At 46.8% G+C, this 17,500-nt stretch overlaps 3 protein-coding genes across 3 annotated transcripts in view; 2 read left to right on the forward strand and 1 right to left on the reverse strand.

Annotated features, from left to right (window-relative positions):
* unc93b1 (unc-93 homolog B1, TLR signaling regulator) overlaps positions 1 to 761 on the forward strand; it is a 15,297-nt gene extending 14,536 nt beyond the window's left edge. The window contains exon 13 of the mRNA XM_030351925.1: positions 1 to 761. This exon is cut by the window's left edge and continues 146 nt beyond it. Within this exon, the coding sequence (XP_030207785.1) occupies positions 1 to 109 (109 nt within the window). The 3' untranslated portion in view covers positions 110 to 761.
* Positions 762 to 1,451: 690 nt separating this feature from the next.
* Positions 1,452 to 6,999, reverse strand: cryba1l2 (crystallin, beta A1, like 2). Its single transcript, XM_030351962.1, has 6 exons — positions 6,894 to 6,999; positions 6,075 to 6,151; positions 4,371 to 4,489; positions 3,352 to 3,493; positions 2,433 to 2,575; positions 1,452 to 1,810 (listed from the first exon to the last, which is right to left on the reverse strand). Exons 2-6 carry the CDS (start codon positions 6,147 to 6,149, stop codon positions 1,663 to 1,665), a joined length of 627 nt encoding a protein of 208 aa, XP_030207822.1. The 5' UTR covers positions 6,150 to 6,151; positions 6,894 to 6,999; the 3' UTR covers positions 1,452 to 1,662.
* Positions 7,000 to 11,500: 4,501 nt separating this feature from the next.
* crybb1l2 (crystallin, beta B1, like 2) lies at positions 11,501 to 16,446 on the forward strand. The gene is made up of 6 exons (XM_030351961.1): positions 11,501 to 11,606; positions 12,302 to 12,396; positions 12,871 to 12,989; positions 13,756 to 13,888; positions 14,280 to 14,422; positions 15,429 to 16,446. Exons 2-6 carry the CDS (start codon positions 12,307 to 12,309, stop codon positions 15,598 to 15,600), a joined length of 657 nt encoding a protein of 218 aa, XP_030207821.1. The 5' UTR covers positions 11,501 to 11,606; positions 12,302 to 12,306; the 3' UTR covers positions 15,601 to 16,446.
* The last annotated feature ends 1,054 nt before the right edge of the window (positions 16,447 to 17,500 follow it).

Consider the following 17,500-nt stretch of genomic DNA (forward strand, 5'->3'; position numbering starts at 1 on the left):
CTGGGACGGGGGCTCCCAGGGCTCGGGGTCCCCAGGGGGCCGGGGTCGCCACCGGCGACGGGAGGGCCAGGGGCGGAGGGTGGAGCGGGAGGGCAGGGATGAGGCGTGAGCGCGAGGGGAGCCCAATACCCCAAATACCCTAAATTGCATTTTACTGCATGTTACTCCCGTGTACCACGTGTGGTTGTGCTTTCTAAATGTAATTTACTGACGCAAATGCCGTTTGGAAATGTTTAGCGTAGTGTCCGAATTCTCGTTTGTTCGTGCCCTATATAGTTCCCTATATCATAAACGCCATATAGGGAATAGTGAGTGAGGGGATAGGGAACGGTTCCCAACACAGCTGATGAGTTGACGACTTAACGTGTCACTGTGGGTTGGGGTCACCGGGACAACGACAATGGGATGAGGATTGCTTATTACGTTGCATTCTTTTTTCAGGGTCGGATATGGTACGAGCGTCTTTTGCTTTTGAATGAGAAATATGATTTTTATATGGAGGATTAGCTTGTGGGAAGACTTTAGGAAAAATGAAGAAAATATTTATTTTTATTTCATTTTCCCACAAGTGATGTGCAATTTTTCTGATTTGGTTATTATTGATAACATGACAAGGGTTGACGAGGTACTTAATTGTCTTTCATTGTATAAAATACGAATTGACTTACTTTGCTTTCTTAACCATCGCATTTCACTGTGTTTTTTTTTTCAACTTTTGCTCATTTTGTAAATAAAGCCCAACATAAAACTTGAAAAAATAACGACTGTCTGCAGGTTATTATTCCCTTGCCTTTGTTGCAATGTTTGGCAAGAAAGAAAAAAAAACATGTTGCCATGGAAATGTGACGGAGACCGCACGTATATCAGTAAGATTGTGTAAGAGTGGAGACTAAAACGGGGGCTGCCTACACACTCCTAAAAGATGATGTAAGGGGTGGTCCGCCCCGAGGTCCTTGTCCTTCGTAGCCGTGTCTCATCGCTCCTTTTTAATTCTCTGAGTTCCAGAGAACCAACCTTGGGCTGGGAACCAAACTAGAATGGTCCCAGTTGAGTGGTGAAGCTGACAAGTTTTCCTTCACCTCAACAAAATAGCTTTTTATTGAGGTGAGGACCTTATATATATTGGATGGATTGTATCGTATATATATTGCTTTTGCCGCTGTTGTGTCTGCCCTGCATTACACACACACACACACACACACACACACACACACACACACACACACAAACACACACCTATACGGATACACACACATACACACACAGACACACACACCTATACAGATACACACATACACACACACAGATACACACATGCACACACACACACACACAACCACACCACACACCTATACAGACCCATACACACAGACACACACACACAGACACACAAGGACACACACACACGCACACGCACAGACGGCGATGATACAGAAATGAATCAGACTGGGTTTTCTTTTCTGAGTTTTATTGCAGTATCACTCGTTCAGGTCAGTAACAGGAATCGGTCTCGGAACACGGCGCTGCCGTCACGTTGAATCATCACTCCTCTCCACGTCAGCTTCCATCAGGGGAGCCAGCCTGCCACTCAAGCCCAGGCCGGGCCCCCTTCCCCGGGCCGCCCTGTCCCCCCTGGGCTCCCACTGTCCGCCCCGTCCGGCCCTAGTGGTGGATGCGCCTGATGGACTGGATCTGGGGGGTCTGGCAGTGGGAGCCCCAGTTCTTCCAGTGCTGGAAGTCGCCGCTGTGCCTCTCGCACTCCATGATGTACTGCTGGCCCCTGTAGCCGGGGAACTGGTAGCACACGAAGCTGGACGGACGGACGGACGGACGGAGAGAGAGGGTAGGTTAGAGGCGGTGTCTTACTTATACTACTACTAATTAGACTGGGTAGCCCCGCCCATTCTGCCGGCGACTTGAGTTCGCCCCGCAGAAGGGTCTGGAGGAGAGCAATACATTTCTTTCTACCTTCAATACGTTTTTGCGGGAGCCAATCACCAAGCTGGCTTTTCCCCCTGGCGCGCTATTGGCTGGTTTAACACGATCACGACAGGGAAGCCAATCGCGTACAGAGTCGTTTGAACTAGGCCCGTTGATCGCGCCTCTTGTGCTGCATAAAACGACAGCAGCTTCCCAAGACCGTACTCCAATCTACGATTGAGCTTGGTCTGGCATCAGCCAGGCTAGCTGCCGATACTTACCGTGTGTTAAGCCGCGCGAGCGAACAAAACACTTGGCCCACCTCATCGGCTGAAAGAGCCAGGCTGAGATCGTAACCAAGCTAAAGAGAACAAACGACTACACTAGCTTCTCAATCAGAGCAGATTAATATCGTTCATGCTATTTACGATCGGAGCGATTTGGCAGAGGCTTTCATCCGACGGGACTTTGGGGGGGGGGGGGGGGGGGGGGGGGGGGGGTTGGGTACTTACGCTCCACACTGGACGTGCATGGATCCCACCTCGGGCTTCATCCAGCCCATGGCCTGCAGGGAGGGGTAGTCATCACACATCTCCACGCTGCGGCCCAGGAAGTTCTCCATCTCGTAGATGGTCATACGGCTGCTCTGGTGGGACTGAGTGGATAAGGGGGAGGGGGGGGGGGGGGGGGGGGGGAGTGTTAGAGTCAGAGATGCACAGAGAACAGCCGGAATAGGCCTCGGAAATGTGAGGAAGTTTTGTGTTGGAAGATTGCTCACTTGCTTGTCGGTGCTCAAAGCGCATCGACAAGTTCATCTCCTGTAAACATGCTTTAGCTTATCTCCCTCCTACAATCTCCCTCTCTCTGCCTCTATGTGTGTATGTGTCTGTCTGTCTGTCTCTCTCTCTCTCTCTCTCTCTCTCTCTCTCTCTCTCTCTCTCTCTCTCTCTCTCTCTCTCGCTCTCTCTCTCTCTCCCTCTCTCTCCCTCTCTTTCTCTATGTGTGTCTCTCTCTCTCTCTCTCTCTCTCTCTCTCTCTCTCTCTCTCTCTCTCTCTCTCTCTCTCTCTCTCTCTCTCTCTCTCTCTCTCTCCCTCTCTCTCTCTTTCTCTCTGTGTGTCTCTGTGTGTGTGTGTGTGTGTCTCTCTCTCTGTCTCTCTGTGTGTGTGTCTCTCTCTCTCTCGCTCTCTCTCTCTCTCTCTCTCTCTCTCTCTCTCTCTCTCTCTCTCTCTCTCTCTCTCTCTCTCTCTCTCTCTCTCTCTCTCTCTCTCTCTCTTTCTCTCTCTCTCTCTGTCTGTCTCCCCCCTTCTCTCCTTCTCTATGTCCCTCTCTGTCCCTCTCACTCTGTCCGATTTCCTCCATCAGTCCTATTCATTCTACCTACCCCCTTAGGCCCGCCTCCCCACACGGTATGGGGGTGTGGGGGTACTCACAGCGCAGTAGATGGGGCGCAGGGACATGAGGCGCTCCACGTGGTAGGCCAGGGAGCCGCTGTAGGCGTCCCAGTGGGGGTACTCTCCCCTCTCCAGGATGAACTGCTGGCCCTGGAAGTCGTGGTGCTCGTAGCCCACCCAGCTGGAGGAAGAGGGGGGTCACACACAGGGGTTAGGGTACAGGGCAGCCCCGCAGTTAACATGACCCACGCACACATGAGCGGCTATCGTTACATTGTTGTCTAAAAAATGATATGCATAAAATAATATATAATATTTTATCCATAAAATATTTTATGTATATATTTCTTTGAATATGTAAAATATTTGTAGATACATACAATTATTTATGTATATAAATCAATACATATTTTTCTTTATATATATATTTGTATATATTCAAAATATAATATGTGTGTGTGTGTGTGTGTCTGTGAGTACCTTTCGCCAAATATTTATGAATGATTGGCAGCTATGATCGTAGCGACGGAATAAAGTGAAGAATGGGTTGTCGATTGTATGCAACAAAAAATGAATAACTATTAATAGAAACGCTATTAATAGCTATAATAGTTACAGACAATGGCTCGACCCTGAAAATGTATGAAATGAATTGTGTGCGTCAGTCTTTTTCAAACTTCAAGCACAGACACATACATAAAGGAGCATAACTAGCGAGACCGTCTACCATTATACAGATATCACACATTTAATATCATTTGATATGACATTTAAATTATAAAAGACACACTCACTCACACACAAACACACACATGCATACAATTGTGCACACATACGCACGTACACACACAAACACAGACACACACACACACACACACACAGACAGACACACACAGACACACACACACACACACACACACACACACACAGACACAGACACACACACACACACACACACACACACACACACACACACACACACACACACACACACACACACACACACACACACACACACACACACACACACACACAGGCGTGCAGGCTGGGTGACTCACGCTCCGCTCTCCACCCTGATGGAGCGGATGTTGTCCAGTCCACAGTCCTGGATGTTGCAGCACTCGGAGGTGAACTCCTGGCAGCGGCCCTGGAAGTGCTCCTGCTCGAACACGGTCACCTGCGGCCACAAAGGAAGACATTCAGCCCCCGGCACTGCGGAGTCCCTGGAATCGAACCTCCAGCTGCGGGCTTTACATACATCCTGGCTATTGACCTTAACCTCCAACACTGAGGAATGGATGGTAGCAAGCATCCAACACTATAGAATACATACATCCAGCTACAGCCTTTAACCTCCAACCATGTGGAAAATACGGAATAGCATCCATCTTTTTAGAATCCCTAATATAGAATACATACAGCCTTTAACCTCCAACTATGTGGGAAACACGGAATATAGATTCCATCCGTTTAGATTCCCTGATACAGAATACATATACAGCCTTTAACCTCCAACCATGTGGAACATATAAATACAATCCATAATGTAGAATACATTTATAGACTTTAACATCCGTCATCGAGAGATACAGCTGGAGAGCTTATCACCCACGATTGAAAATAGACCAAATGGAACTAACATAATAAAAACATAATGTAGAATATGGTATCCATAATATAGAACAGAACATCCAGAATGTTGAATGTAAAATCCTCATAATATAATACATTGTATTGAGGCATGAGTGTGGATATAGAGTATAACAGTATTAAGTCCTTGAACTACACTTGAATCGCTCCTGTTTGCAGGTGTTCCTAGCAATCGCTTATTAGCCTATTTTAAACATCGTAAGCTGTTAACTCCTCAGGATCAAAATCCAGCAACGGGACTCTCAACTGACACTCAGACTATTGGTTAACACAAAGATAAATGTACCTGATACCAGGGGCTAGCTTGTGGTAACGTGTATATCTACACAAAGTAGAAGCTAGTGTGCAGGAACATGTCTATGGTTTCCTCGGCGTGGGTCAAGTTGCAGAACTTTTTGTGTTGACGGAGCCGAATGGATGATTAAACAAACCGACCATTCCTAATCTGTTGTTGCTGATTACTACCAACTAATAAACAGCGCCTGTAGAACAGTGAGCACTTCTGAATAAAATCTATCTCACACCGGGGGTCGTGCTGTTATACCGAGTATCAGCAAACTACAACAAACTACCGCATTCCAGCCGTGCTGATATTCAGCTTAACAGCACCCCCTCTAGTGTGTCTTAAATATACATTTGTTGTGTGTGTGGGGGTTTGTGTATGTGAGTGGGTGCGTGAGTTTGCGTTTGTGTTTTTTGTGTGTATGTTTTGTGTGTGTGTTTGTGTGTGTGTGTGTGTGTGTGTGTGTGTGTGTGTGTGTGTGTGTGTGTGTGTGTGTGTGTGTGTGTGAGTGGGTGGGTGCATTTATGTGTTTGTGAGTCTGTAAATGTTTGTTTGTGTGTGTGTGCGTGTGTTTATGTGTGTTTGTGTGTGTGTTTGTGTGTGTGTACGTGTGTTTGTGTGTGTGTGTGTGTGTGAGAGTTCTTGTGTGTGTGTGTGTGTGTGTGTGTGTCTGAATTCTTATGAGCGTGTGTTTGTTTGTGTGTGTGTGAGCGTGTATCGTTGTTTGTTTTTGTGTGTGTGTGTGTGTGTGTGTGTGTGTGTGTGTGTGTGTGTGTGTGTTTGTGTGTGTGTGTGTGTATGTGTGTGAGAGAGTGTGTGTTAGTTTCACCTTAAAGAAGGGGGCCATACCCATGTTGGGGAAGAACATGGGGGAGGTCATGTGGGTCTTAGTGGCTCTATTCATGTCTGTAGAGAGAGAGAGAGAGAGAGAGAGAGAGAGAGAGAGAGAGAGAGAGAGAGAGAGAGAGAGAGAGAGAGAGAGAGAGAGAGAGAGAGAGAGAGAGAGACAGAGAGAGAGAGAGAGAGAGAGAGAGAGAGAGAGAGAGAGAGAGAGAGAGAGAGAGAGGAGAGATTCAGAACATTTAGAAACGGTGGAGGATCCTGTCTCTGCGTGGCTAATGTGATGGAGGTGGAGCTGGCAGACACATGGAGGCCCATGTCTCCGTTACATCAGGATGTCATGATTCCGGGACACTAGTGGGTGGCAGCAGGCAAACAAGCTTTGCACAGAAATCAATACATTATTTAACGTGTATATTAATTAATAATATCAATGTCAATATCGAGGCATTGATCACATTTAGTACAAATACTGAGTATTTACTATATTTAGATGAAAGTAGACCTACTTAAAAAATGAAAACACTTATTTTTCAAACAAACTATAAGATATATATACAACATAGATACTATAGATACTATATATAGGTACTAATCAATCAATAATTACAAATGTATGCATGTAGCCTCATGTATGAGTGTATAAGTGTAAGTGTCAAATCAACATACAGACTATTTTTCTTTTTGGTATTATGCCTATTGTACTATTAAGTTTGAAAATGGACTTCTGTGAAGCAATATATTTATAGAGTATCGTTACACCAAAGCAAAGTCCAACTTTTATGCTGTTGAATTAGTCCACGCTCACCTGGATGCTCTTCGCCCGCTGCTGTCCTTCAATCCTTTTTACAGACTTGCGTGATAATCTGGCGCGGCCCGTTTTATACCGGCGTCCCCGCTCGGTGCGCGCGTCCGCAGTCCGGCGTGTACTATCGATTCCCATCGTTGTCGGGACAGAGACCACCAGGCGCGCACACGTTCGCAGAGCGCATGGTTGCAGGTGCGGGGACATGAACGCGCAAACCACGTGTGCGTAAAGTTTTGCGTAAAGATGTGCGTGCGCGCTACTGTATCGGACCCCCCCCACACACTCCCCTCTCCCTACGTTCCCCTTTGATGCCTCGGTCCCATGAGGGCTGTCGACTCAGCACATGGCGCACCGTTGTTGGCCTGTTGCTGGATAGAGTCAGTGCGCCAGAGACGGTGAATGGGGGGGGTCCGTTCAACAGAGGCAGGGCAGCCTCTGTTGTGTGCCCCATTCGTACTCGTCAGCAGAGCTGTAGCAACAATGGCTGCGAGCTATCGGAGTATAATGAGGCTTAAGCATCCCAAATACTGCTGGAATTTAAATCCCCCAAAGTTTAGGAATGCTGTAATAAAGTTGATAATGTACAGTCATTGAACTCTAATTGACCTGCTCATTTTTAATATGATATCTTATTTCTCTGGAGTAACATGTGGCTACCAGAGCATGTCAGAATAGGGTTTATTATACATTTTTGTAATAGGCTGCTATTGAAGAATTCCACACTTGCACTTTTTGTTAGCATAGAGTTGCTCTAGCATTATTCCAATGATGACCATTCTGAACCCCCTTACCCCCCCCCCCCCCCCCCCCCCCACACACACACACACAAACACACAATATACACACACAGACACACACACAATATACACACACTTAATATATTCATATGTTCATAGAGCAGCTAGCACACCTGTGTGCTAGCTGTAACAGGTGCTTACTGTAGCAGATGCTAATTTTTTTTGTGTCCTCAAATGCTAATGGAGCAGTTTGTTCAACAGCTAACTGCAAATATTATTCAGAGCGTCAATGCCATCATCAACCATCTGGCTGTCAGTGTGTTTCAAAATTACACATCCTAATGACATCTAATGTTACGATGGTGGCAAAGGCATTGCAAATTAGCATTAGCTATAAATATTAAAATGTATTTGTATGTGTAAGCATCAGACAAATTGTATCATGTGTCTAACCATTTGCATTTTACATTTGGGGTATTTAGCAGATGCTTTTATCCAAAGCGACTTACAATAAGTACATTTGTCGGAAGAATGTGAAACAATATATCGCTGTTGGTACAGTAAGGATGTTCATAGATCCACGTGCCAAGCACGAATAATTGCTAGGTTAACCCATTCCCGACATACAACAAAGAAAGCTAGATGCTATACAACTAATTACTATAACTTAGTATGACATACAATAAGTGCGTTCATTAATTTCCCAGGACGTACAACATACAATAAGTAGGAGGGATGGGAGTGGGAGGATATGGAGGGTCTAGATCAGGAGTCACCAACCTTTTTGAACCTGAGAGCTTCTTCATGGGCACTGAGTCATGCGAAGGGCACCGAGTTCTATACACTCTTCTGAAATAACAAATTTGCTCAGTTAGCCTGTAGTTATATATTGATATTAATGATTAATGATACTCATCTATGTGAAGACTTGTTAATTAATTAAGTCATGTTAATGATTTCTCACAATAATTATCAACAATGACTTAAAAAAGGTGGGAAAGAGTTGATCAAGAATGAGTAGTGCTATTTTTAGAACAGGCGCCTCATGTGGTTCTTGTGGGCGCCATGGTGCCCGCGGGCACTGTGTTGGTGGCCCCTGGTCTAGATGAACTCTGAACAGGTGAGTCTAGATGAACTCTGAACAGGTGAGTCTAGATGAACTCTGAACAGGTGAGTCTAGATGAACTCTGAACAGGTGAGTCTAGATGAACTCTGAACAGGTGAGTCTTCAGTCTTTTGCGGAAGCTGGTGAGCAACACTGCAGTCCGAAGGCTACACAAAGAACCTGTGTCAACCAACCAACTAACTAACTAACTAACTAACTAACTGACTAACTAACTAACTGACTAACTAACTAACTAACTAACTAACTAACTAACTAACTAACTAACTAACTAACTAACCAACCAACCAACCAACCAACTAACTAACTAACTAACTAACTAACCAACCATCCAACCAACCAATTAACTAACTAACTAACTAACTAACTAACTAACTAACTAACTAACTAACTAACTAACTAACTAACTAACTAACTAACTCTTCATCCAGAGATTAAGGCAATACATTATAATTTGCAGCCAAACATCTGCTTAGACACTTGAATCACTGAATAAGTGAACATGTACGGCAGACTTGTGTCAAGAGAGAGAGTCGTGCGTAGGCAATCCACTAGGGATCCTCAACGTACCAAGAAATCCTGACGTTTTATCACATCTCCATGTCGACACTCTATTCTCCCACAGGCACTGATCTAAATATACTCCCAGAGACAAGATGCCAGTCAAACCGCGGCCCCGCCTATCGGGGGGGTAGTGATTACAGGGCTCAAAGGAGGGAAGCAGGTACGGAAGAGTTATCTAGGTCACTCAGGCCCAGTGGGCTGCGCAGCAAGGCAATCAGCACCTCTCTGAGGCCCCGTCCACACGAAGCCGAAACAGGCGAAACCGTTACGGTTTCGATCTAACCGGTTTCGCAGTATCTCCGTAAAGACGAAGCCAAGCGAAACCGGGTAGATCTGTAGAAACGCTGTAGTACGAGTCACGACTTTTAATGAGCTTTCACCCGATCCTTGATGCTGCCGAGTCATTTGTCGAAGCTTACATCTCGTCCACCCACACACACATCCCTTGTATTTGACAACCTGTAAGCTCGCGTCGCCTCGTATAAACATCAACCAGGTAGCAGATGTGACTTGGTGTGTAGGTGTTCACTACGTCTCCCCCTCATTCGAGATGCTATCCCGGGCTGTGATTAATAGTGGAATCTAATTTGCTGCAATGGTACCTCCCTTTGTTTCTCATCTCTTCCAGGCCGGTCTGGTTTATTGCTTTTCTCAGAATATTGCTTTTTTCTCTGACCCCTTCTTAATCAGATCTATATGATGCCGCGTTCACCACAGGAAGCGGGAGGGAATATGAGTGTCAAATAAAACTATAATTGAGGTTTGGGTTTTAGGTTTATTTTTTGTACAGGCAATCAACTTAGCGGCCATCATTTTGAAAGATAATTTCTGTTATACTGTTATTCTCTCTATATCTATATCTATATCTTTATATCTGTATAGATATAGATATGAATATATAGATACAGTATAGATAGAATAACAGTTTTATTTATATTGTCTACATATATCTATAGATCTATAGATATATGTAGACAATATAATGAAAACTGTGAAATGTAGGGAAATGTCAGATTCTTCATCCTCATTGTCAGAACTAATTCACGGAGAACTAATTAAAAAAACACTGTTAATGAACTCACTACAATAAAGTGAATTAAAAAGTTTTTAAATGAAAATATGTTTGCTATGTACCAGTTATTGTATCATCTCCTGTGCCTTCATTGGGTTGCAGGGAAAGCTCTGCAGGCGAGGTGTAATATCAACAGAGTACAAGACGCCGGCGAATAATGATCACAAAAATGAGTCACAGGAGACAGACACCTCATCACAGAATGCTGCCTGATAATTATAGGAGGATAAGGCTGTTGGGCGATGTTTAGGAGGATGAAGAGTACACATGAATAGAATTACAGTACTCCCTCACACCTTATCGCTTCTACTTTTCCCCCCTTGCTCCTGTCTGATCATTACCATTCTCTCTCTGCCCCTCTATCTCTCTCCCTCTCCCTCTCTCTCGCTCTCTTCGCAGCACTCTCTGCGTCTTTCCGTCTGCCTCTCTGTCTTAGCTGCACCTCACACTCTGTCCTTCTCGCCCACCCTCTGCTCTACCCCATCTCCTCCCTCTCTCTACCCATCCCTCTATTTTCCAGCCTCTCTCTGTCCCCCTCTCTCTCTCTCGTTCTCTCTCTATCTCTCACGCTCTCACTCTCTCTCCCTCTCTCTCACTCTCTCTCTCTCTCTCTCTCAATCCCGCCCGGTGTCTCTCTGCCTCCCTCTCTCTCTCTCTCTCTCTCTCTCTCTCTCTCTCTCTCTCTCTCTCTCTCTCTCTCTCTCTCCCTCTCTCTCCCTCTCTCCCCCTCTCCCTCTCTCTCTCTCTCTCTCTCTCTCTCTCTCTCTCTCTCTCTCTCTCTCTCTCTCTCTCTCTCTCTCTCCCTCTCTCTCTCTCTCTCTCTCTCTCTTTTTCTCTCTCTCTCTCTCTCTCTCTCTCTCTCTCTCTCTCTCTCTCTCTCTCTCTCTCTCTCTCTCTCTCTCTCTCTCTCTCTCTCTATGTAACCCATGTAACCCATCTCTTCCCTCTCTCGACCTATCCCTCTGATTGCCAGCCCCTCTCTCTCTCTCTCTTTCTCTCTCTCGCGCTCGCTCTGTGCCCCGCCCGGTGTCTCTCGCCCCTCCCTCCCCTGCTCTTTGATGATGGGGTATTTCTATTCTGTGGGCTGATGTGGGCTCAGCGTTTGCTTCTGTGTCGGTAATCCCCCCCCTCGGTCCGCCAGCGTATATAAGCCAATGACGGCCTGACAGACACATACACACACACACAGTCTCAAAGCTCCAGCTCTACAGCCACAGGTGAGCCACAGTCATCCAAAAAACATAGAAGTAGAACATAGAACAGCAGCAGCCAGCCACACAGTGAGTGAGTGTAACCAGATGTAAGCCAGACAGAGTACATTGATGTACGCAGGTAATATAACAAGTAAATATAAAGATGCCTGATGCTGGCGGGTGGTAAAGCTGCAGAGATATTCCGGCGGCTCAGAATACCTTTTTTCGATTCATCGATCGCTTGAAGCCATGCGAGCCGAGTTTATTGTTCAGAAATAGTCTAGTGATTGCCGTATGACGACACTGTTTGCGCACTGGTTCACATCCTGCAAATAGAAGAACGAGTGATGCAATGCTATAGTCAGAAGACAATAGGTTACACACACACAGCCGCAGCCTTTGGTTATTTCAATCGATCTCTGTCTCCATTGTTCCGTGACATGTTGTTTTTGTGTCCCTTTTGTGTTGTACTGTGTTCTGATCTGTTTGGGCTCTCCTCTCCTCTCGTCTCCTCTCATCTCCTCTTCTCCGTTCTCCTCTGTGATCTCCTCTCCTCTGTCCTCCTCTACCATCCTCCTTTCCTCCTCTGATCTCCTCTCCTCTCGTCTCCTCTCATCTCCTCTTCTCTGTTCTCCTCTGTGATCTCCTCTCCTCTGTCCTCCTCTACCATCCTCCTTTCCTCCTCTGATCTCCTCTGCTCTCTCTCCTTGGTTCTCCAGTCATCATGTCTGCTGATAAGTCCAAGGCCGCTTCCCAGACCGACGGAAAGACTCCTCTGAGCAAGAGGTCCGAGATGGGCACACACGCTTACAAGGTATACACACAAACACACACGCACACACACACACAAACACAAACAACCAACCCCCCCCCCTCCCCTCAAAGAGATCCACACTATTGATCTGATGTGGAGCCTCGTTTAGGCCCCCATGCTGAGCTCTCTGCCCGAAGCTGCTGATTTACTCTGCCTGCGTGGTTCTACACGCTACGCTAAGGGCAGTGTAGCGTGTTGGTGGCTCTCTCTCTCTCCCTCTCTCTCTCTCTCTCTCTCCTCTCTCTCTCTCTCTCCCTCGCTCTCTCTCTCACGCTCTCTCGCTCGCTCTCTCTCCCTCTCTCTCTCTCTCTCCCTCGCTCTCTCTCTCACGCTCTCTCGCTCACTCTCTCTCTCTCTCCCTGGCCCCTCATTCTCTGTCTCCCTCGCTCATCCTTGAGTCTCCTGGTGAAGGTATATTCATGTGTGTAAAAATGCCTCCATCTGACCCCCACACCTCCCGCCTTCCTGCTCCAGATGTTCGTGTTCGACCAGGAGAACTTCCAGGGCCGCTGTGTTGAGATCAGCGGAGAGTGCATGAACGTGTGCGACATGGGCATGGACAAGGTGCGCTCCCTGCGCGTGGAGTGTGGGCCGTAAGTACTGACTCACAGCGTAGTGGAACACAGTGGTGGTTAATGCATGTGGTGGACTTACACACACAGTGACACATCACCAAACATCACATCCTCTCACGAAAAGACACTCACACACTGCAAACAAACACACATGAACATGAACGCACACACACACACACACACACACACACACACACACACACACACACACACACACACACACACACACTCACATAAGTATGAGGACACTCACACAAACACACACACAACAACACAAACACACACAGACTCACACACAAGAACACTCAAACACACACACACACACACACACACACACACACACACACACACACACACACACACACACACACACACACACACACACACACACACACACACACACACACACTCACATAAGTATGAGGACACTCACACAAACACACACACAACAACACAAACACACACAGACTCACACACAAGAACACTCAAACACACAACAACAGAAACACACAACAACAGAAACACACACACACACACACACACACACACACACACACACACACACACACACACACACACACACACACACACACACACACACACACACACACACACACACACACACACACACACATATGAACACCGATTCGATTTCTCGGCAGATTATCAGTAGAGATGCTGGGATTGACATCTCTCAGTACAGACATCCCTCTGACAACTCTCCTCCTCTCCTGCTCCTCTCTCCTCCCTCCTCTCTCCTCTCTCCTGTTCCTCTCTCCTCCAGCTACGTGGGCTACGAGCAGATGAACCTGTGCGGAGAGATGTTCATCCTGGAGAAGGGAGAGTACCCCCGCTGGGACTCCTGGAGCAACTGCCAGAGGAACGACTACCTGCTGTCCTTCAGGCCCTGCCGCATGGTGAGCCTGCCGCCCTCCTCTTCCTCTCCTCCGAGGGGCAGATCACACACTACCTAGCCTCCCTCTTCTTCCTCCCCTCTGAGGGGCAGATCAAACGCTCCCCAGGAAGGCTCCATTGGCTTCATTAACATTTTACATTCAGGGCATTTAGCAGTCGCTTTTATCCAAAGAGACTTCCAATAAGTACATTTGTCAGAAGAAACAGAAGAGAAACAACAATATATCACTCTCGATACAGTAAGGATGTTCATAGAAACAAGTGCCAAGCACTAACAATCGCTAGGCTAACCCGTTCCCCGTATACAACATGGATAGCTAGAATAAGCTACACGATACTAAGTACTATTTCCAAACACCGTCCAAACACCCCCTGCTCTGCCCCCCCCCCCAGGACCCCGAGAAGCACAAGGTCTGCCTGTACGAGGTCGGAGAGTTCAAGGGCCGTAAGATGGAGATCATGGACGATGATGTCCCCAGCCTGTTCTCCTACGGCTTCACCGACAGGGTCGGCAGCGTGATGGTCAGCTGTGGAACGTGAGTATACACACATACACATAGACACACACACACACACACACACACACACACACACACACACACACACACACACACACACACACACACACACACACACACACACACACAACCACACACACACACACACACACACACACACACACACACACACACACACACACACACACACACACACACACACACACACACACACACAGACACACAAGAACACACACACACACACACACAGACACACACATAAGCACACCGACTGGAATTCTCCTCACCTCGAAAATATTTCAGGGCTAGATAACAACTTGCAGTTGTTGATGTCATGACTCATTTCCTGCTGAGGAGCACAAGTAGAGAAGCTAGGAGTGACATACACACAAACACACACATACATTCATGGGTCTCTTAGTCTTAGAAGATAATAGATGTCGGGTTAATCTCCAGAAATAACTCTTTCTGGCATATATACTCCTGTATTCTGTTCATAACAGCTTTTTATAAAAAAATATGGCTGATGTAGGCATCAGCTGCCTACATCCACTCCAGACACATTAGCTCCAGAAAGATAAACTTTTAGGACTATAATACACACCCTTTTCCTGTTCATAAGAGCTAGTTATAGAAAAACAAGGGATGAAGGCATCAGGTGTTAGACATTGATCAAGTGCGAGTGTGAAGCCACTTCTGAGTGCTAGGTGTCTGATGGGTTGGGCAGGAAGGGCCAGGGAAGAATAGGTTTTAACAAAGTCCCACACATGAGAGTGTGTCTGACGTCAGGCGTCGGGGAGTGTCTGCATCCTGTGATGTCTCCATCACCAGCCCGCTGTGCGTGTGTCCCTGTGGTGATGCGACCGAACCCCAAACGCCAGATGCATTTGGCCACTTTAGTTCAAGACGCCGTAGCGTAAATCACTTTTTCATTTAATATGTTTTGAATCCCTTCCTCCTTCACTCTCTCTCTCCCTCTCTCTCTCCCTCCCTCTCACGCTCTCTCCCTCTCTCTCTCCAACAGCTGGGTGGGCTACCAGTTCCCCGGTTACCGTGGCAGCCAGTACGTCCTGGAGAAGGGCGAGTACAGGCACTTCAACGAGTTTGGTGCCCGCTACCCCCAGATGCAGTCCATCAGGCGTATCCGCGACATGCAGTGGCACCAGCACGGCTGCTACACCATGTCCAGCAAGTGAAGCCCTCTGAGGGGGAGAAAGAGGGGGAGAGCGCCCGGAGAGGCAGAGGTGGGGGGTGACCCCAAAGGAGGCGCAGGAGGAGGAGGAGGAGGAGGAGGAGGGAGGTCCAGGAAGGAGAGGAAGAGGGAGCGAGTCTGACAAGGATTCGCCTTCCCCCCGTTTCAACTCCGCAACCCTGGCTCTCGCCATCTGCCTGTGCTGACAGGAAGTGAAGAGCGATGAAGACTAGGATGAGGAGGATTGTGGAGGAGGAGACGACGAGTCGATTTCGAAGATTCAAACATGGCGTGGTAGACCGGTGCGGGCAGTGCGGCTAATTGGCCCACTCTCTCTATCCCTCTCTCTCTCTCTCTTCTCTCTCTCTCTCTCTCTCTCTCTCTCTCTCTCTCTCTCTCTCTCTCTCTCTCTCTCTCTCTGCCTCTCCCTCTCTCTCTGCCTCTCCCTCTCTCTATCCCTCTCTCCCTCTCCCTCTCGCTCTCTCTCTGCCTCTCCCCCCCCCCCCCCCCCCCCTCTCTCTCTCAATTAGCCCTGACTCTATCACCATCTGTCTGCCATGCGACTCCCTCCATTCCCCAGTTGCCTTCCCCTCACCAGCCCTCCATCTCTGACACACATCTCTGCTCAGCCTCCCTCAAGCCCCCGCCTGACCCGCCGAACACACACAACCATACACGGACTTGACTGGGGTGTGTACGTCTGATCACGGCAGGGGCTCTGATTGTGGAAAGCAAGGAGAATCAACCTCATCCTCCAGTGAATGAAGATCTCCAGATTCCATGGTCTTCTCTACTCCCTCTCACTATTTGAACCCTGAAATCGCTTAAATAAAAACTTCATGCAACCCTACTACATTTTGCTTGTCTGATTCTTTAACTAAGGTGTGTTATCCCCACAAAGGGAAAGAGCATTTCACAGCTTCAGAAATATTTGATGGATATTTGATGACGTGATGAAGGTGCTGTACAGGAACTATATTCTGGGAATACAGCCCAGAATACATATTAAGGGATTTCTCCTGTTGTGGTCAATTTAAGATTTTACATTCACATTTGACTGCAGAGTTAACTCATTCATTACATTTTCTCACCTTCTAACTCTCAGTTGTAGTACAGGTAATGGGGTACTTTATTATATTCAATAGTAACCCATTGGCTTGAAGCTTTCATCTACAAAATGTGTCGCATTGATAATATTAATTAGAAGTGACCTGACAAGGCGAGTGCGTATACATAGACTAATAAAAACTCTCATTCAAGCTTTCATCTATGGATAAACAAACACATTGAAGGTTGGAGTTTAAACTAAGACACACTTTGTGGAAAGTGTGTTATTAATGCTTGAGCAAACATGAGCAAAGGTGACCAAAACACATCATTTGTGACTGCGTTTCGGTTCATAATTGTAGAATCCTTATATCACAAAACATCCCTGCAACAAGACAAAAATGGCACAGGAATGCATAATGAGTTGGATTTGTACAACACATGTTCAAAAATAAACCAGTGCATCCTGCGATGGTCTGCGGCAATATTCAACCTCATACCCACACTAAAACACACACGAGTGAGGTTCTGCTGCCCGTGCCCTTTGGCAAGGGAATGTTCAGGGAGCCGGAGATGGCCCCGGGGCACAGTGCTGTGTCCGCCCCCGGCCCCTAGAGACAGGTTAAAAGCAGAGACTTCAGCCCTTCCTGTTTCCATGAAGTTGAATTCACTCAGGCTCAGACGAATAACAATTTGAAGCAAGTGCATTTGGAAAGCATATTGTCCATTTGGAAAGATGAATATCTTTCCTTGTTTAAATTACCTGATAGTTTGAATTATGTTAACAATGGCTAGGGGATTTTTTTTGTGTGATGTTGGACGTTTAATTTATTTGATTTGATGACGCATGTCGAATG

Source organism: Gadus morhua, chromosome 3 (genome assembly GCF_902167405.1).
Source record: "Gadus morhua chromosome 3, gadMor3.0, whole genome shotgun sequence".
NCBI classification, from domain to species: domain Eukaryota; kingdom Metazoa; phylum Chordata; class Actinopteri; order Gadiformes; family Gadidae; genus Gadus; species Gadus morhua.

Coding starts and splice junctions, on each gene's coding strand:
- cryba1l2 (XM_030351962.1), bottom strand. CDS start 6,149: ATGAATAGAGCCACTAAGACCCACATGACCTCCCCCATGTTCTTCCCC. Junction 3,494..4,370: donor ATCAGGGTGGAGAGCGGAGC/GTGAGTCACCCA, acceptor CTCTTCCTCCAG/CTGGGTGGGCTACGAGCACC. Junction 1,811..2,432: donor ATGCACGTCCAGTGTGGAGC/GTAAGTACCCAA, acceptor CCGTCCGTCCAG/CTTCGTGTGCTACCAGTTCC.
- crybb1l2 (XM_030351961.1), top strand. CDS start 12,307: ATGTCTGCTGATAAGTCCAAGGCCGCTTCCCAGACCGACGGAAAGACT. Junction 13,889..14,279: donor CCTTCAGGCCCTGCCGCATG/GTGAGCCTGCCG, acceptor CCCCCCCCCCAG/GACCCCGAGAAGCACAAGGT. Junction 14,423..15,428: donor GTGATGGTCAGCTGTGGAAC/GTGAGTATACAC, acceptor TCTCTCCAACAG/CTGGGTGGGCTACCAGTTCC.